The sequence below is a fragment of the Pan paniscus genome, chromosome 18 (genome assembly GCF_029289425.2).
Source record: "Pan paniscus chromosome 18, NHGRI_mPanPan1-v2.0_pri, whole genome shotgun sequence".
Taxonomy (NCBI): domain Eukaryota; kingdom Metazoa; phylum Chordata; class Mammalia; order Primates; family Hominidae; genus Pan; species Pan paniscus.
In genome coordinates, this window is record NC_073267.2 from 29,531,335 (window position 1) to 29,552,199 (window position 20,865).

The following is a 20,865-nucleotide window of genomic DNA, read 5'->3' on the forward strand; positions in this document are numbered from 1 at the left end:
TCCACATAACTGACTGACTCAGTGCCACTCAGAATGGGGTCCACAGCCAGCCAGCAAACGCATCCCCTGGTGGGCTGTCAGAGATGCAAATTCTATGGTCCTCACCCCAAGCCTCCAGAATCAGAATCTGCTTTAACAAGCTGTTCCAGTGATTCTTATCCATGGTGACATTTAAGAAGCAAGACACGTCACTCCCCTTTTGGGAGATGAGGACATTAAGGCTCACAGAAATGCCACACCCAGCCCTCCAATCTCCTCCATGCCCAAGGTTGCAGAGCTTCAAACCCAGGCCATCTGGCTCTAAGCAAAGGGCTCTCTGTAACCCAAATATGACCACCCATAAGCTCTTGACCATGCCGCAGTCACTCTTACTTTGAGAAGAGCAGCAGTTATTTGAAAAATTTTAAAGTGCCTAATGGTTTAAAAAAAAACACTGGAATTGTTTCCTTAAAGACATTTTCCTTATTAATGTTGGGCACATCAGCATCAATAAATTCAAGGCTGATTTTAAGAAGCAGAAGTTTGCATAATGTACTCCAAACAGACTTCCTTTCATTCTAGCCTTATCGGTTCAGTATCTTGCTAACGGTCTCCACAAGCATCCAGCTAGCTGTTACTGCTGCCCAGGTTGGGGAGCAGAGGTGAGGGTGCAAGGCAGGGGAGACAGAGAGGATACAGAGTTCTCACTAAACCGTTTTTCATTGTGCATATGGTTTCTCTACTTACATCTCTAGTCCACATAGATAAAAAAGCCTGTAAAACATTTTTTACGGTTAATAAGCCAAAAGGGACCAGCAGGAGATTAAAAATTTCAAATGTACGACTCAAACCAGAAGACTACTCTGGTTTCAGAACAGTCTTCGGAGCAGAGGGCTCTGGGTTCCAAGTCCCCATTCTGATTGATGTCACAACGTGACAGCGACAAAAAGTCAATCAGGGCATGCCGCTTACATCGTCATCCAGAGTCTCATCATCCAGCTCCTCCAGCTGGGCTTGGTTGTATCTGAACTGGATTCGATTCAACACCTCTGTGAGCAGGAGCACCAGGGCATCTTCGTACCTACGTGGCAGGGAGAAATTCAACATTGAAAGGAGGCTTTCAGCTTAGAATTTGGAAAATGCCTCCTGCACTATAAAAGAAATGGTGTCTATGTTGATCACCATGGAAAAGGAGCATCGAAATTCCTGAGGCTGAGTTTATGGGTTGGTACGTGTGTGCGCCCATGGAAGAGAAGCAGAGGTATTTATTTAATGACGTACCAGGCACCATGTATCTTCCTGACAGACTGTTTATATAACAGCCTTTTTTGTCTCTGGCAATAATTTCTGTCTTAAAATATATTTTGTCTCCTATTAGTATAGTGACCCGAGCTTTCTTTTGGCTACTTTTTGCACAGAATATCTCTTTCCATCTTTTTACTTGCAATCTATTTGTATCTGAATCCAAAGTGAGTCTCTTGTAGACAACACGTCATTGGGTCGTGGCTTTAAAAAATCTATTCTCTGCCTTTTTTAACAGGAGAATCTAATCCACTAAATGTAATGTAATTACTGATAAGGAAGGCCTCATTTTTGCCATTTTGCTATTTATTTTCTATGACTTATGTTCCTCAATTCCTCCATTCCTGCCTTCTTTTGTGTCAAACAGGTATTTTCTAGTGCTGCATTTTAAATCCCTTGTCCTTTCTTTTACTAAGTATTTTCAAGTTATGATCTTAGCAGCTGCTCTGGGGATGATAGGCACTGCATATAAATATTACCTAATTCAATGATTTCATGCTTTTAACAGCTGTGAGAAGTAAATGGTATCAATATTTTTCTGATGAGGAAACAACAATTAACAGAAGTTAAATAAACTGCCCAAGACCACAAAGCTATTTCGAACCTAGGGCCCCCTAACTCAAAATCATGTTCTCGCTACACATAAATCACCAATGAAGTGTTTTGTTTTGTTTTGTTTTGTTTTTGTTTTTGGAGACAGAGTCTCACTCTGTCACCCAGGCTGAAGTGCAACGGCGCAATCTTGGCTCACTCCAACCTCCGCCTCCCCAGGTTCAGTGATTCTCATGCCTCAGCCTCCCGAGTGGCTGGGATTACAGGCATGACCCACTAGGCCTGGCTAATTTTTGTATTTTTAGTAGAGACGGGGTTTCGCCATGTTGGCCAGGTTGGTCTTGAAATCCCGACCTCAGATGATCCACCTGCCTCGACCTCCCAAAGTGTCAGGATTACAGGCGTGATCCCGCGCCCAGGACCAATGGGTTTTAAGCCTGCTCCACCCAACTCCCAAAACCTAATCTTTAGTCCATTTTAAGAAGACTTAGAAACTAAAAAGAGCCTGGGGAAACCCTGACCCTTTGATTTGTGTCTAAGAATAATTTCTCAAAGAAATACTCAGAGCGGTAGGTTTGGATATTTCCCACATGTAATAAGAACCCAACTCAGAAGATACCAAGTTATAAGCAACAATTGCTACCACAAGGACCAACAAACTGCTCATTTTCAAGAACAAATCATGTTGCCTATATACTCGCCTATCCTGAAACGCTTCTAAGATAAGTTGAGGGACTGCTCCCATTCATAGAGCAAACCACCAGTGCTGGTTAGTAAGCTCTCCACACCAATCTGCTCTCCAAAGCTGTGATGCTGGGGCTGAGACTCAAAGGACACTTTGTTTCGGTCTGTTAGGTTCTGCCAGCAGGGACACTGGAGGGAGACTGGAAGGCAGAAGGGACAAAAGGACTGCATCCTTCCTGTGGGCTTGCTGTCCTGGCAGTGCTGTCCCAGCAACAGACACCTGGCAGAAGCAACTGGTTCCGGTTTCCAGCTTCATTCCACATTCCCAGAACTAGTATCGTGCACCCTCAGAGGTAGAGGCAACACCCTCTCCTCAAAGGAATGGTCCCAGTTCGAAAAGATCCCTCCTCTGAACTCCTGCGGCAGCTGGATGGGGCTCTCTCTTCAGAGATCTGAACCCTAGTTGCTCAGGGACCAAGCAGTGATCTTCCAGATTTTGACAGCCCAGCTTCTTGCCTTTGTACTTCTAGCCTTAGGGGTGAAGCCACTTCCTGTACTTATCAACTGTGTTATCTCAGTGTTTCCTCTGAAACCTATTTAATCAATTTCCTACAATGAATTTTCTGTTCAAATAATTAAGTATGGTTTCTGATTTCCTGACAGGACTCTAATACACCACCCAATCTAATACAGTTGAGTACTGGGACAACATGATAACCAAAGTTAAAAGATATCCAATACCAAGACCAAATACAGTCCATTTAGTCCACAAGGTACAGCCCATGTGATGAGACTCAGTCTACAGACCACTTACAAATCCTCCTGGATTGTCCCATTTCAGATTTTGGTGACCAGAGTATCTTTTTTTTTTTTTAACTTAAGAATTTAACCTATGCCAAAATTGACATTTGTATTTATTTACTTATTTTTTAACATAATTTCAACTTTTATGTTAGATTCAGGGGATACATGTACAGACTGGTTACCGGAGTATACTGCGTGATGCTGAGGTTTGAGGTACAACTGATCTCCTCACCCAGGCACTGAGCATAGTATCCAATAGCTTTTCAGCCCCTGCCCTCCTCCCCACTCCCCTCTCTATCAGTCTCCAGTGTCTGTTGTTGCCATCCTATGTCCACAAGCACCTACTATTTAGCTCCCGACAGCTCGTTTCTTAACTAGAGACAGAGACACTCCCTACTTGCCCATATCCAGCAATGACTCCCCAACTGTATGCAAACGACTTAACAACCTAACACACGCCAGCCCTAAAGTAGACTAGCAACTGAACAGGGCCCAGGAAAGAATGCCGGCAGGGAAAAAGGCACTAATAAAATCTGCAACATTTGTGGGAAAATTCACCCAATAAAGTCAAAATCCCACGTAGTAAACTCCATAGAAAGGTAAGATCAAACATTTAGGCCTAGAGTTTATGTTTTTGCCTTTGTTCAAGACATAAATTTCTAAAGTTACAGAAGTTTCACACTATAAATTGCTGTGACAGATCAAAATATTTCCACAATTCTCCTAGGAAAGAAAATCTACTTCAGACCAGAGGACAGATGAATTTTGTCATCTATAAATTGTCTTGCTGTGCTAAAAGGAAATTTAGAGACTTTCTATGCAAATGTAACCCTAAATTAGACCTAAAATCTTAACTGGCAATTGGCAACTCTGACTGCAAAAAAAACCCGTATCGCTTAGAAAATTAAGTCCAAGTAGGAACCAGGCAAACATGCACATAGATCACTGATCTCCCAAAGTGTCATGTGGGAGGTGGAGAAAGTATATGGCTGTGGCAGACACTCTGGTTGCCTGCCCAATACCCATTCTCCTTCCTCAGCAAGAGAGCACTGGGTATTGAGGCCAACTCAAGGACAACATCTCCCCTGAAGATGGGGGCGGTCAACGAGAGCCTAAAAGCAGCTACTGGGTGGGACTTCTAAGAAAGCTTCTTTTGCCCAACCTATCCCACTTCTCGTTCCTACTGCCTGAATCATGGGTATGATGTCTGTAGCATCATCCAGCATCCATCTCTGACCATAAGATGCTGATGGAGAGGGAAGCCATGCCTAATGGTAGAACAAATAGGTAAGAGGATTCAAAAAATTACTTGCTACTCAAAGAGACACAACTTCTCAAGGAGAAGACAATCGACAGATGCCAACCTCAAGATGACAAAGGTGTTGGAATTATCGATGACTCTAAAACAGCTGTAATAACAATGCTCCATGAGGTTCCTCTATGGTCTGAATTGTGCGACTCTTCCCCAAAAAGTACTCATTCATATATTGAAGCCTAACCCTCAATGTGTCTGTATTTGAAGACAGGGCCTATAAAAAGGTAATAAAGTTATGTGAGGTCAAAGAGTAGGGCCTTAATCCAATAGGACTGTTGCCCTTATGAGAAGATGAAGAGACACAAGGGTTCTCTCCCTCCCTTTCCTCACATGCACACAAGAAAGGCCACGTGAGCATTCAGAGAGAAGGCGCCATCTGCAAGCTACCAAGAGAGCTCACAGAAACAGAATCTGCCAGCATCTTGAAGTGGAACTTCTAGACTCCAAAACTAAGAGAAAATAAATTTCTGTTGTTTAAGGCCAGCCTGTGGTATTTTGTTATGGTAGCCCAATCTAACTAATAGAGAAGGTAAACAATATGAAAAAGAAACCTGGAACTTCAAGAAGGAAGGAAAAGCAAGAGAAATGGCAATGTCTGGGTAAATCTAATAGACTACTTCTTTCTTCTTAAGAGCTATAAAATATGAATGATGGGTACGTGTATAAATTAGAACACTGTCTGGTGGGGTTTTCCAAGTATGTATATGTAAAACCTCAATATAAAGAAGAGAGGCTAAAGGACTCTAATCTATATGGTGGTAAGGTTTCCATACCACCCTTGTGGTAAAATGTGACTCTGAAAAGTTAAGTATATATACTGTAATACCCAGAGCAACCACCAAAAAAACCCACATAAAGAAATGTGGTCCAACACTCAATAGATACACTGGAAAAGAAAACTAAATGTGTATGCAACTAACAGAGTCTCAAAATAAATGAAGCAAAAACTGATCAAACTAAAAGGAGACAGACAAATCCAAAATTATTTTTGGAGAATTCACCCCTCTCTCAGTAACTGATAGAATAAGTAGGATAAAGACAACATGTACAGGCTGGACGCAGTGGCTCACGCCTGTAATACCAGCACTTTGGGAGGCCAAGGCAGGCGGATCACCTGAGGTCAGGAGTTCCAGACCAGCCTGGCCAACGTGGCAAAACCCTGTCTCTACTAAAAATACAAAAATTAGCCAGGCGTGGTGGCGGGCACCTGTAATCCCAGCTACTTGGGAGGCTGAGGCAGGAGAATCGCTTGAACCTGGGAGGTGGAGGTTGCAGTGAGCCGAGATCACGCCATTGCACTCCAGCCTGGGTGACAGAGCAAGACCCCATCTCAAAAAAAAAAAAAAAAAAAAAAAAGACATGTACAAATTAAACTAGAAAACAATAACAAAAAGGTATATGGAAAATCCCCAAATATTCGGAAACAGCAAATCTCCAAAGAAATTAGAAAATATTTTAAATCAAATGAAAATTAAAATGTAACATTAAAATTTGAAGGATAGCCGGGCGTGGTGGCTCACGCCTGTAATCCCAGCACTTTGGGAGGCCAAGGCGGGCGGATCACAAGGTCACGAGATTGAGACCAACCTGACCAACATGGTGAAACCCTGTCTCTACTGAAAAGACAAAAATTAGCTGGGCGTGGTGGTTTGTGCCTGTAATCCCAGCTACTCGGGAGGCTGGGGCAGGAGAATTGCTTGAACCCGGGAAGCAGAGGTTGCAGTGAGCCAAGATCGCGCCACTGCACTCCAGCCTGGTGACAGAGTGAGACCCCGTCTCAAAAAAAAAAAAAAAAAATTTTTTTTGAGGGATAAAGCTAAAGCAGGGCTTAGAAGGAAATTTACAGCATTAAATGCTTATATACACCACAGAGATAAGCCTATAAGCCTCAAGTTCTGAGAGTTAAATAAAATTATACATGTTAAGGCAACTACATAGCAGGTGCTCAATAAAATATATATGAATAAAGAACAAATGAACAAAGAAATGAATGAAAAACACACAGGTGATAGACAAAATTCCAAGTCAGGTAAATACACAGGATTGAAGCATATCCCTGGATAGCTTTTTCAACTCAATAAAGCAACTAAGACTCTATTCACTTGCCCTGTGGGGCAGTCAAGAGCAAGAACTAGAAAGCTGCTAGAGCTCTGATCTAAACCTAGTTCACACCTTTATTGCACCACAATGTCATGTGTAACAGTGGCACTTCCTCTTTATTAAGCAGGTTCACCCACTCCAAAAAGCAAGGAGCAGTTTTTCTCACGCTCACTCACATTTGTTTACAGTCCTATCTAATGTCACCAGAATCCCTACGTTGGTTTGTGGCCAGCACTTGCCAGAAGTCTAGTCACAAACAGGCTCACAGAACATGACACAATGACTTTAGGTTGTTTCACACACTCAGGTTTCTTCATCTTCCTGTAAAAATAAGTTTCTACACAGGTGACTCCCTTCACATTGACAAGCACAAAGAGCCGGAAGTGAGAGAGAAAGGAGAGGTGAACCAATGCTTATTTACTGAGCACCTACTGTCAGCCAAGGCACTTTACACTCATTAGTTCATCCCACTTTCTCAACAATCTGTGAGGAAGGCACAAACATCCAAAAGCACAAACAAGGAAAGGGAAAGGAAAATCCGGGCCTTTCCATGCCACCACCTCAAAATACAGATCAGGATGATCTACCCCATCGGCCATTCCACTCTGCAGGAATGGCTACAGAACATTTACCCCATTAACACCGGGGCTCAGGCTCTCTCAAGTCCCCACGGTCTCTCATCAAGAAATTCCTCTCACACCTGTAATCCCAGCACTTTGGGAGGCCGAGGCGGGTGGATCACGAGGTCAGGAGATCGAGACCACCCTGGCTAACACGGTGAAACCCCGTCTCTACTAAAAATACAAAAAATTAGCCAGGCGTGGTGGCGGGCACCTGTAGTCCCAGCTACTCAGAAGGCTGAGGCAGGAGAATGGTGTAAACCCAGGAGGCGGAGCTTGCAGCGAGCCGAGATCGCGCCACTGCGCTCCTGACCAGGCAAGGGAGCATGCAGAGCTCCAATTTCCAAGCTCCTAGGACCAAAAATAAATCTATGTATATTTGTGCTTCTAAATTTGTAGCCTACAATGCTTACCACTTTGTTGTGATGAATGATGCAAAACCTTTAAACCACAAGGGACAGGAAATGAGTGCTGCCTTTGTGACTTAACCACACCTACATTTCCCATTTAAGACAGCAAGAAAACATTTTTTACTTCCTGCAAGATTAGTTGCTTCTGAAATATGATTCCAGAACATCCCAACTTCTCTCTGGTATATTTTATCAGTTGACAAACATTTGATCACATGTGCATGCTCTTAGTTAACATAAATGTGGTCATCACCAGAAGCCAGTGTTCTTCAGCAGCTGCTCCTGCAAAACAGCATATCTCTGATATATTAAGAGTCTCTCATAGTCTGGAGTGGTGAATGTAAGGGTTACAGAAAAAATTATAAGCTGAAGTTGAAATATTTTCTTTGTGCAGCCCACTGGACTAACACATGTTCTTTGTAGTCTACTGTCTTAGACCACTAAGGGGTATCTGACAGGACATGCAGTTCCCCAGACGGTGGTTACTATTTAACAGCACTAACCAGAGGAGCTTGGAGGGGTTTTTGTTGTTGTTTTATTTTATTTTAGAGACAAAGTCTTGCTCTGTCGCCCAGGCTGGAGTGCAATGGCATGATCATAGCTCACTGTGGCCTCCAACTCCTGGGCTCAAGCAGTCCTCCTGCTTCAGCCTCCTGAGTAGCCGGGACTACAGGCATGCACCACCATGCCTGGATAATTTTTGTATTTTTTGTACAGACAGAGTCTTGCTATGTTGCCCAGGCTGGTCTCAAACTCCTGGGCTCAAGTGATCCTCCCACCTTGGTCCCTACAAGGAGCTGGAACTACACGTGCACACTACCATGTCTGGCTAATTTGTTTTTTAAGTTTTTGTAGAGACAGGGTCTCATTATATAGGCCGGGCTGGTCTCAAACTCCTGCCCTCAAGTGATCCTCCTGCCTCAGTCTCCCAAAGTGCTGGGATTACAGGAATGAGCAATGGCACTTGGCCTGTTGTTTTATTTTTCAAAGGCATAAAGGCATTATATGAAAGTGTTATGTTTAAAAAAGAATAAATCATGAAAAATTAAAAAGCCTCATTTAGGATGATAATCACATGATCAATGAGAAAAATTCCCACTGTTTCAAGTGGTCAGCCAGAACAACTGACAACTGTGACATCAGAAAACAGATGCCTGGGCAGGCAGGTAAACATCTGCAGGTGGGCTAAAGGCCTTTAGACTGTCCAGGGGCCATGCCACCTAACGCTACAGTCACAACCACAGTCTAAAGGCAGTAACATCTTCTATTATTCATCATTGCTGTTGTCATCACTGTGACCATTTACTGAGTGCCTAATACATCTAGATGCTGTGCCAGGTATTTTACATACATGATTTCCTTGAATCCTAACCATCCTGCAAGAGAAGTGTTAAGTACGTACATTTTGCAAGAGGAAATGTGATCAGCATATAACTTGACCAAAAGTAAAACAGCTAGCCTAAAGCAAAGAAACAATTTAAATTCTCTATACCACTGCTCTATTAGTATAATGATCTGCAAAAGTGTGTGTTTAATACTAATAATCTGCTAGTATATATTTTCTCAACAGGACCATATTCTTCACATCTCTCATTTGTACTTTGTTTTTTTAAACAGTCTCATTCTGTCGCCTAGGCTGGAGTCCAGTGGTATGATCTTGGCTCACTCCAACCTCTGCCACCCGGGTTCAGGAGATTCTCCTGCCTCAGCCTCCCAAGTAGCTGGGATTACAGATGCCTGCCACCACGCCCAGCTAATTTTTGTATTTTTAGTAGAGACAGGGTTTCACCTTCTCGGCCAGGCTGGTCTTGAACTCCTGACCTCGTGGTCCACCTGCCTTGGCCTCCTAAAGCGCTGGGATTACAGGCATGAGCCACCGCACTCGGCCTTGTACTGTTTTTTAAAAAGCATTTTCATATTAATCATTTCCTCAGTTTATTCTCACAACAAGCTTGAGAGATATGAAGGAATATCTACCACTAAATATAGAAAAATGAGGCATAGTCCCAGAACCAAAAAGATATGCCTATTTAGCATGCAAGAAAGATTATTTTGGCACAAGTAACTTTTCCTTCAAGAATCTCATTTCAAAAACATAATTACTTAAAGTTGGCAACTTCACCAAAAACAGGATCTCCTGTGTGTAATACGATTTCTGATATATGAACGTACTACCTATAATCACACACGTGACCTGACACCGTAGCAACCTGGAACTTATTCCACAATTACAAAAACCCTCTTTGGGAACAAAAGAACAAATGTTTAAACTTGGAAAATAAAATTCTCAACAGAATATTTGCATATTTATTTATTTTAATTTTCAATAGAGACAGAGTTCAGCAAATGGTACCAGTGACTGGTACCAAGAGACACAAGGAGTCTCATTATGTTCCCAGCCTGGAGAGCAGTGGCCAGCCACAGCGTGATCACTGCACACAACAGTTCTGAACTCCTGAGCTCCAGCGATTCTTCTGCCTCAGCCTCCCATGTAGCTGAGACTACAGGTACATACTACCACATCTAGGTCCTGTTTAGAATTTTTTAAACTCATAAAACCTCAGCAATGGAAAAGCCTTTGGAGTTACAGCCCAACCTTTTCTCTGCAGTGGAGTCTCTCCTCTCCACCTTCCTCCATTTGGTACATTTATGGGGAAAGAGTATTCACTACCACCACCACCAGCTGAACACCTGCAGTGTGCCAAGCATTCTAAATATGTTAGTTCGTTATTTCAATTAATGTCTCAACAACTATTATTTTCATCCTCATTTTACAAATGAGGAAACAGAAGCTTCCACAGGCTAAGTACCTTACCCAAGTACCCCTAGGTAGGAACTACAAAACCAGGATCCAAACATAGGTCTGTGCGATTCCCCGTCATGGCTTCCACTCGACAGAACCCCCTCATGCACTGGTTTTACAACACAATGACCACCTAATCTGAAATTGCTCTTATAAATACTGTGCAAAGAAGTAGGAGCTATAACCAAACTGAGTAAAATCTGCAGGCACTCTGTTAAGTATGATAAAGTACCTAGGGCTAGATCACCTAGTTTGTAATCTCATAGCATAAATATACAAATTATACAAATCAGTTTTAGTTTATTAGGAAACTACTCTGATCCTAAAATGTAAAATATAGCTTCTTTGCCTCCTTCATGACTGCCTGCTCACTGTGTGACTGGGATGCAGTCACCTACTGAGACTATGATGGGTATGTTTCTGCTAAGAAAAGCTGCCACATTTACTTTCCCCATATATGGATGCTGCCATTATTTTCCTGGCATGCTGAATCTCCACCTTCCCCTCCTCTTCTCCCCACCCTGTGGCACAAAGAACATATTGTACAGGAAATATACTCTCTTCCTGCAAGCAAGAAAAATGGGTTTGAGAAACATATGGGGGGGGGGGAACAAACCATTCCGCATTCTCTATTTTTTAAAAATACAACAAAAAGTGCAAAAGCAATTATCTCTGGGGTGTGGGATTATGTTTATCTTCCTTACATTTTCCTATATCTTTTCCTAGATTTAAAACTGAACACCTTTTTCTTAACAGGTATTTATTAATTTAGGAAATTTTCGAACACATACAAATGGGGTAAGAACATAATGAACCCCAAGTTCCTAGGAACTAACTCCAACATCAATCACCAACACATGGGCAGCCTGTTTCTTCTCTACACGAACCCACTTCCCTTCTACCCCCACTGGGTTATTTAAGCAAATCCCAGATGTCATATCATTTTATCCAATAAATACTTCAGTTTGTATCTCTAAAATAAGGGCTATTAAAAAATTAAGAACATTAACACAAATGCACTAAAATACAAAAAATTAGTAATACATATTACTTTAAAAATTTTTTAAAGTCTTAACAAAATACTTAAAGGAGAAAAAAAAGGAAATGCTCAATGGCATTATTGCCTAAACAGCTTACATGACTCAGCTTCACTGAAAAGGTCCAGATGCATGGCTTCCCTTAGGCCACTAGAATAACTGGCAAAATGACCATATCTAGTTTTCAGTGTTTGAGGAGTTTACCTGTTGAGAACTGCTTCCTTGTCTCCAAGACGACTTTTAATTTTACTTGTCAGATAGTCCAAAAACAGCGTCCAGATATCCAAACAAGAGAAGTAACCTTCATGAGTAGGCTATGGTACAAAAAAAATCCAGACAATGAAATTATTTAATGCTACTATTCCTTAGAAACACACACATGCCAGTGTTTAATTCCAGCAGAATGATGACATCATAAGCCTAGATTCCCCAGTTTCCTGGTAACCAAAACTGGTGGCTTTTAGTCGGTCTATACCGTTGGGCCCTCCTGAACCTTACAAGACAAGGGTACCATGGAACACATCATGAGGGAGATACTGTGCAGCATAAACTGAGTTATAAAATAAGTCAAGCAAAAACCTATCTTAAAATCTGAGAATGGTAGAGAGGGCTCTTACAGATCATCTAGTTTAAATCTATTTTCCAGAGAGAAATCGAGATTCAGAGATATAAGTTGTTCAAGGCCAGAGGTAAAAACAAGTCCCTTTACCCCCAGCCAATGCTCTTTCCATTACAAACCATTACGAAAGCAAAAATCAGTTTCAGTGGCTCCAAAGGTGACAGGTTCACACATTTGAATGTAAGGAAAGTAACACTTGCAGTCTTCCTATAGAACAGACTGAAAATGAGCTCATTAAGTCTGACCCTCAGGGCATTATCCCATTTGCAAAAGCAAGGGTGTCAAACGTGCTAATAGCAACCTCCAACCAGGTGCTGATGTGGAGGAACAAAGTGAGAAGTCTTTGTAGGATCCTAGTAGTACAATGAAGACCACTGCACTAGTTAACTTTCTCAAGGGCTCTGAGACTCTATTTCATGCAAAGTCCAGGCAACACAATCTCCAACAGCTACTCCTTCCCCTATGCATTCAGGTTCAACTTGTGGCTCCAAACCCTGATATCTCCACTCAAATGCTCACTACCTGAATGACTCCTTTGGTTTTGCTGGTGGCTGTCTCACTGGACCACATATTTGGTGACAAGATCAAATATGAAAATAAATAATAACCTGACCTTCTTGGATCAGTTTCTTTCCACTGCTGATCCACATGGAAATCTAGACGTTTACAAGGGCATACATGGAGGTGCCCAAGAAATAACTAACAATGGGTGGTGGTATCCAGTGGGAGTTCTGTACCTAAGCTGAAGTCTGAGACAGAATAAGTGTAACTTGGCTGGGCGTGGTGGCTCATGCCTGTAATTCCAGCATGATGAGAGGCCAAGGCAGGTGGACTGCTTGAGACCAGGAGTTCGAGACCAGCCTGGGCAACATAGTGAGACTCGGTGTGTATATTTTAGAAAAAAAATTAAAATAGGAAAGGAAAGGAAGAAAAAGAAAGAAAAGAAAAAAGAAAAGAGTGTAACTTAAAAAGCCAGGCAAATTCCAACTTCACGACCCAAAGGGTAGCTCTGGAACTAGACAGGACCAACCTCAGAAAACAAAATGACCAAGTCCTGTCTCTACCCCATACTTGGCAATACTGACAATATCCACGACATGAAGTGAACCAGAATAACCAGGAAAAACAATGAACAAGCCACATGGAAATGATACGGCAGCCAGACGGAGTGGCTCACATCTGTAATCCCAACACTTTGGGAGGCCCAGGCGGGTGGATCTCTTGAGGTCAGGAGTTTGAGACCACCCTGGCCAACATGGTGTAAACTCTTTCTCTACTAAAAATACAAAAATTAGCCGGGCATGGCGATGCACGCCTGTGATCCCAGCTACCCGGGAGGCTTAACAGGAAAATCGCTTGAACCCAGGAGGCGGAGGTTGCAGTGAGCTGAGATCGTGCCACTGCACTCCAGCCTGGACAACAGAGCAAGACCCTGTCTCAAAAAAAAAAGGAGAAAGAAATGATATGAGTAGTCCTTGGACAGGCCATTAGACTTGCCCATCCAAGAGACACACTCTTGTCCTGGGTTCAACTTGCTGAGCTTCCCTCAAGTCAATCACCAAGGTTATCCCTCCTTGGTTCAAAACTATCCACTAGCTCCCTCAAAAGAGCACAGCTCATCAGATGCATATGGAAGTGCCTTTGGGAAAGGTTACCACATAAATCCAAGTATTATGGCTCCGTCAAAGTACTTTATAATTATACATATAAACTTCATGCATGTGAATTGAGGACTTGCTATATGCTCAAGGCTGGGGGAAAGGTGAGCAGACACACCCTGTATAACCTGAAGCACCACCTTTCACATCCATTCCTGCAGGCCCCACTGCGAGGGCTTGTGCACTGCCCACAGGCCGCCCATGACCTGGCCTCTGATAGTTGCTGTGGACATGGTTCATTCCGGTCATCAAGATGATGGGCTGGCTCCATTTTTGAAGTCGCCTAACTTTTCAAAACCTTCATAGACCCATTTTTAAAATGGACCTAGACCCCAATTTACTTTTCAGATTCCAGGGCTACAAATCCAGGTTTCTTTAAGAAACTAATGATACCATTCTATCTTCCAAGTGGTTTACAGTGTTTAGTTTTCATTTGCATTGGTCTATGTGATCTTCATAAGAGTCTTGGAAAGTGAACAAATATTTTGCATCTTCCCCTTTTACAGATAAAGAAACCAAGGCTCAAAAGTCAAGTCCAGTCATATCTTGCCCAAGGTAACAAGACAATTAAGGAACAAAATCAGAACTAGAAAGTGGATCTTGGCCAGGCACGGTGGTTCACACCTGTAATCCCAGCACTTTGGGAGGCTGAGTCGAGTGGATCACCTGAGGTCAGGAATTCGAGACCAGCCTGGTCAACACGGTGAAACCCTATCTCTACTAAAAATACAAAAAATTAGCCGGGTGGGGTGGTGCTTGCCTGTAATCCCAGCTACTCAGGAGGCTGAGAGGCAGAATTGCTTGAACCCGGGAGGCAGAGGTTGCAGTAAGTCAAGATCGCACCATCGCACTCCAGCGTGGGCGACAAGAGTGAAACTCTGTCTCCAAAAAAAAAGAAAATTAAAAAAAAAAACAAAAGGAAGGTGGATCTTGAGGCTCTGTGGTCCACAGCCCTTCCCCCCAGGGTATACCATCTCAGGCACAGTTTCAGGAAGAAGGGGCAAAATGAAAAACACAAGAACAAGAAGGAAGTGGTGAGGACGCACTAAGCTTAGGAGCATTAAGACAGAGAGACATAGGTTTATAGACAGCCAGGAGGCTCAGCAAGCAAAGCAAGGCAGGAGGCAGCAGACACCTGCTGAGCACTGCTACCTGGAGGCGCTGGCGGCAGAGCATTTACAGAAAAATGCAGGAAAAGAAACAGAAAAGGAGAAACGGTTAAAGAAGATACTAGCACCATCTTCTGTCTTATGACTGTCCTTCGAAATTATGTTCATCAGTACAGTCATGTACCATATAACAACATTTCCATCAACAATAGACTGCATGTGTGACAGTGGCCCAATAAGATAACCCCTGTATTTTTATTCTACCTTTTCTATGTTTAGATACAAATCCCTACCCTTGTGTTACAGCTGCCTACAGTATTCTACACAGTAGAATAGTAGAGTAGTACTCTACACAGTAACACACTGCACAGGTTTGTGGCCTACACCACCTAGCCTACATGTGTGATGGACTCTCCCATCTAGGCTTGCGTAAGTGCACTCTATGATGTACACACAACGATGACATCACCTAACACATTCATCAGAACACATCCCTGTCAATTAAGGGACGCAACACATGACTGTACTAAAATTTGTGAATTTTAGAAACAACAGGCAAGAATATTAAATATATTTATATAACCCTCTAGACGAGAGAAAGACACATTTTCCCACATTACAGGTAATAAAGCTATGAGAGAGTAAGATCATACTTGTTAGTGAACAGATGAGAACTTAAAGCTGTCTCTTGAGATCATTTAATTTCTTATTCTTAAGTCTTATTCCAAAGACCTCCCCTATAAGCAGGCCTTGGTCCTAGAGTGCACCTTGCCACCTTTTCACCATTCTACCTCCCCAGCAAAGGGCTGTCTGCCCTGGTTTACCCACAGTAAGCTGGGACAGTGTACCTTTCAGGTTCCTGTCCCTCTACCTAATGCTCAGAATCTGATTCTGTCTGGACCTCAAAGACATACCTACTCCCACAGGTGGCCAGCCTGCTCCCAGAAAGGAAGGTCCTCATACAGGAGACAGGAGAGCAGAAAGGAGCTCATCTGACGATTGCAGGTACAGAGAGGAGGAAAGAAGCTTGTGGTTTGCTTCATGAGCATACTTTTTCCCCAATTACTTTCCCAATATATAAATATAATATATAAATATATAAAACCACCATTTTCAATTCGATGACACATAGGAGTCTACTGAAAGAATCATAAAAAATAAGCCAGGGGAAAGGCCTGAAGATGTCCACTGCAGTCTATCTTCTTAGGTGAGGAAACTGAAATCTAAGTAAATTTAAGGTTTCTCCAAGGACACAGAACTAATAGAAATAAGCAGACCTCAAACACAAAACTTTTGGGTCCAATCCAAAGAATCAGGCATAAGACATGCCTACTTTAAAAGATGTTTCACTTTCTTCTATACTATACACACCAGAAGACCCCATTTTACATAGAGAGTGAAATGTCAAGACATTGTCATTCCATCTCCCCCAAGTAAGCCTCCTGTTTGTGGCCTCAGAACTGGCTCCTCAGCTCCCTCATTTCTGTTACGCTATTTAACACTCACTCAACATTCTCTCAAATCCTCTTTTTTCATGGTCTCCTTTAAAATTCCTCTGGATGTCCCAAAACTGTTCCACCTCTGATGCTTCTCCCCTACATCCTCACCCTCCTGCAGTCACTTCAAGTTCTCCTGAGGACTATGACCTCGGCACGGCTCTCCTCATGCTCTGCACGCACTTGCCCCTCTACCTGACACCTCTGAGCTTCTTCAAGTTTTGGCCTTCCCTCCCCTGCTCCCAGGACTAGCTCATCCTTACCACTGGGTCCTCTTCTATTTTCACATGCCAAGATCTTCCTTGAGAAAGGACAGCTTTCCCAACAAACCCCTGCTCCAAGTCATATACACAACCCTCCTAGCCTAGACCCTTGCCTTTCCTCTAGCCACATTAAGCTACAACACTAGTGGTTTAAAAAAAAAAAAGGCTACTTCTAAAATCAAATGTCCTCAGTGACCCATTAGTTTCATCCCTGGTACATATCAACTAAAACAGCTATCTGTGTACATCCAAAAGCACGTACAAGAATGTTCACTGCAAGATCAGCAAGCACTGGAAGCAGCCAAATCAGCAGGGGAGTGGACTTGCAAACAATGACTTAACAACAGCACAACGAAAATCAACACGACTGCCACACACAACGCAAACGAAGCTCACAAACACGATGGCCAATAAAAACACAGATAAAACATATATTATGTGCTTTCATTCAGAGAAGCTCTAAAACAGGCGAAACTAGTCTGTGGTATTAAGGTCAGGACTGGGGTTACTTCTGGGGAGAAACGAGGGGAAGTGATTGGAAAGGACATGAGGAGATTTCCTGGTTGCTGGCAACAATGTATTTCTTGACTTAGGTGATGGTTACATGCATATGTCAATTTGGGGAAAACTCATCTAACTACACCTAAGATTTATGCACTTTTCTGTATGTGTGTCATACTTCAATAAAAAGCTTATTTTAAAAACACACAGCTGAGCACGGTAGCTCACGCCTGTAACACCGGCACTTCAGGAGGCCCAGACAGGAGGCTCACTTGAGGCCAGGTGTTCAAAGTCAGCCTCGTCAACATAGCAAGACCCAATGTCTACCAAAAACTTTAAAAACTAAGATAAAACACACACCAACAGGCACGCGGGATAGGATGTGATAGAAATATCTAAAATTGTACTGTGGTGATGTTTGGACAGCTCCATGAATTCACTGAACATCACTGAGTTATACAATTACAATGAGTGAATTTCATGGTATATAAAATTATACCTCAATAAAGCCACATATATAATTTTATATATTTTGTGTGTGTGTGTATGTATGTATGTGTGTGTGTGTGTGTGTGTGTGTGTGTACACACACATACTAGAATGACTAGGGTCACTAGAATGTAAGTAAACTCAATGCAGGCAAAGACTTTGCTTGTAAAGGTTGTATGTCTAAATCCTGGAATACAATAGGAGCTCAAAAAATATTTGTTGAGGGGGAGAAAAACTTGGACACTACCAAAACTTAACTCTTGAGAGCTTCACTATATATAATCTTCTTGAAGGAGGTTTCAGTGGCAGTTACAGAACAGAACTAAAGGCCTTAATTTCAGACTTTTCCTGTCTTTTGCTTTGCTCACATAATAGTGGTCAAGAGCCCTGACTCTGGGTTCAGATCCCAGCTCCACCACTTACTAACTGTATGACTCTAAGCAAGTTACTCTTTGTGCCTCAGTCTCTTTACCTGCAAAACAGAGATGACAATGGTAATAGAACCTACTTCACAGGGATGTTAGGAAGATTAAACCTGTGACTCTTCACATAATAAGCATTATATTAATGTTTGGAAAATAAAGTTGAAAGAAAAAGTTCTTTCTTCTCAAAGTAACAAGGTAATAAACCTTTTCTCTGGAAGGGAAGGATGACTTTGGTGCTTTACCTGATGAAATGTGTACTTGAACAAAAGTGTCAAAAACTCCACCACAGGGAACTGGGAGTAAGACTCGATTCTTCTTAGGTGAACACTCACAAAGAGCCGAAGAAAGTCAGTAAACTTCTCGATATAGCTAAATGAGACAAGACAAAAGGTGAAAATAAGAAACCCAGCCACCTCCTTAGAACTTAAATTCAATCCAAAGTTCTTTCAGTACAGAACTATACAAATTTGTAATATATTTTCTTTTAAAAATATAAAGGCCTGCAACAATTACCTACAGGACAGGCAACCCTTCATTCCATTAACCACCTGAAACATAGCAGAAAAGCAACTTTAATCCTCAGACACTGTCTGCTAAGGCTTCTTATAATCTAGTGCGCTCACATTTTCTAAGTCATTTGTGTTGTGACCCAATTAAAGTGAAGGGAAATGATAAAAAGTTGATGGGCAGATCACTGTGTCATTTCAATCTGGCAAGTCTAGAAGGCTGGTTTTCTTTCCGGGAGGCCAAAATACTAAAGTGAATGGTGCTAAAGACACAAAAACAAAACCAGGCTACGAAGGGCATGGCATCCAGGTAAGATGTACTCAGGCTTGCAACTTAATGGCCATTTTTCCCCCTTTGGTTCCTGGTGCTAATTAAACATAGCACAACCCAATACTCTAAAAGTGATTTCAAATATAAGGGAGGAAGGCTATTAGAACTGGGCAAGCCTCAGGGACTTTAGTCTGATGCTTCCATTTTGCAGATGAAGCCCAGAGAGGTAAAGTGACCAGCCCAAAGTCACTCAGCCAACTCATGGCAGAACAGGACTATCATCCACTCCCAATCCAGTGCTCTTTCTTTTCACTTCACAGTGAATCCCCAACTCATTTGTATTCACAAAATCATTTCACAGAAGAGTATGGGTCACAGCTGCAAGGATAAGAGATCTCTGTTATTAAATACACAGCACATCATCACTCTCACATTTCAGAAACTGTCATTTTAAGCCCCTAAATACCAAAAGGTGATTAGAAAATGAGATGGCCATACCTTCATAAATCACATTTCAGAGACCAACACAAAAAGGTAAAGACATACTAGGCCTTAGCTGAAAATGAAATAATGGCTAAAAGCAATTCTGAAACTCATTACTGCAAAAGCTATTTTTCAAAACAGAGATATGTGAAATAATAAAAGCAGAGAAAACTACTACTCAGAAAAGCAAAACTGGCCCGGAAATAAAATGTCCCATGTTGCTCCTGGGACCTATCTCCCTGAGGGTGGCCAGCCTGCCTGCCTGACCTCTATGCGGCCGAGCTTATTTGCAGCTTTTTAAAAAATACATATTAATTTGTTTTGATAAAGAGAATGGCTGTCTCTGTGGATCATGGGGCCAAGTACTCGAAAAACAGTAAGGCACTAAAATCAACTGTTTTTAGAGACAGGAACATACAAAGACACTTCTCTCTGGTGTCATCAATCACTAATACTCAAGAGTAGGAACTCTTTCCTCACTCACTTATGTACCGCATGATAGTTTTACATGGATATTCAAAGTCACCACCCAGCTGACTGTTCTTTAGGAAGGTGCACTCAAATCCCTACTACCCATTAAAAAAAAAGAAAGCCATGGGCTAAATACAGAACAATCTCAATTTTACTTTAGTATCTAACCCAATTTTTAAAAAATACAAACAAGGCTGTTCAGTAGCTAAAACTACAGATTTTATTTCACCTCATTTTCTTTCCCTTGCCCACCTTCTGGTACAGGTGCTAATGAACAGTAGAAAGTTAGGGGAAAAGGCAGTAGAGGGAAAGAGAAGCCAAGGATCTGGTTAGCAGCTCCTAAACAACTGAGAATGGACTGAGCTGTTTAGAATTAGTGGTAGGGGACCCAGAGCCAGGAAGCAAGCACACAGCATTATTTATGTCACCTTTCTGCTCCCAGGCACCTCTCAGCTTTCACAGGGCAATAGGAAGCACAGGATTAAAATGTAAAACCAAGAGCACAAAAGTTACACGTAACAACATCAGTACATAGACAATCCATAATGACATTTCTATACCATCCAAATGGAAACCACAACAAAGTTGTCTGTGACTACATTATGATTAAAGTCAAAACAACTGATATTTGATAGTTGATACAAGCAGCTAGATTTTTAAATTAACATATGAAGAGATATTGACATGAGACACACAGATCATAAAAAAAAAAGGTAATACAGCCTTTCTTAACCACAGACAGAAAGAATATGAAAGTGTGAATAATGATGCCTTTGAATTCATATGGAAAGCTATCACCAAATAATTTTTAAGAACATATTACCATATCAGATTGTGTTCTTATACAGAGCAAACATCACGGTTTTACAATAAACCAAACCAAAATAATCTTATGTACCAATTTTTTAATTTTAGAAATATTTTACAAAACTGCCCAATTTAAAAAGCACTAAAACTTTCAACTTTAT

At 41.9% G+C, this 20,865-nt stretch overlaps 1 protein-coding gene across 5 annotated transcripts in view; it reads right to left on the reverse strand.

Moving 5' to 3' along the window:
• Positions 1–20,865, reverse strand: part of XPO6 (exportin 6) — a 113,969-nt gene that overhangs the window by 36,281 nt on the left and 56,823 nt on the right. For all 5 annotated transcript variants that reach the window (XM_003807768.6, XM_008959908.4, XM_063597959.1 and 2 more), the window contains 3 exons: positions 18,409–18,535; positions 11,811–11,920; positions 952–1,060 (listed from right to left, as the gene is read on the reverse strand). In XM_003807768.6, the coding sequence (XP_003807816.1) occupies positions 952–1,060; positions 11,811–11,920; positions 18,409–18,535 (346 nt within the window). The remainder of the gene's footprint in view (positions 1–951; positions 1,061–11,810; positions 11,921–18,408; positions 18,536–20,865) is intronic.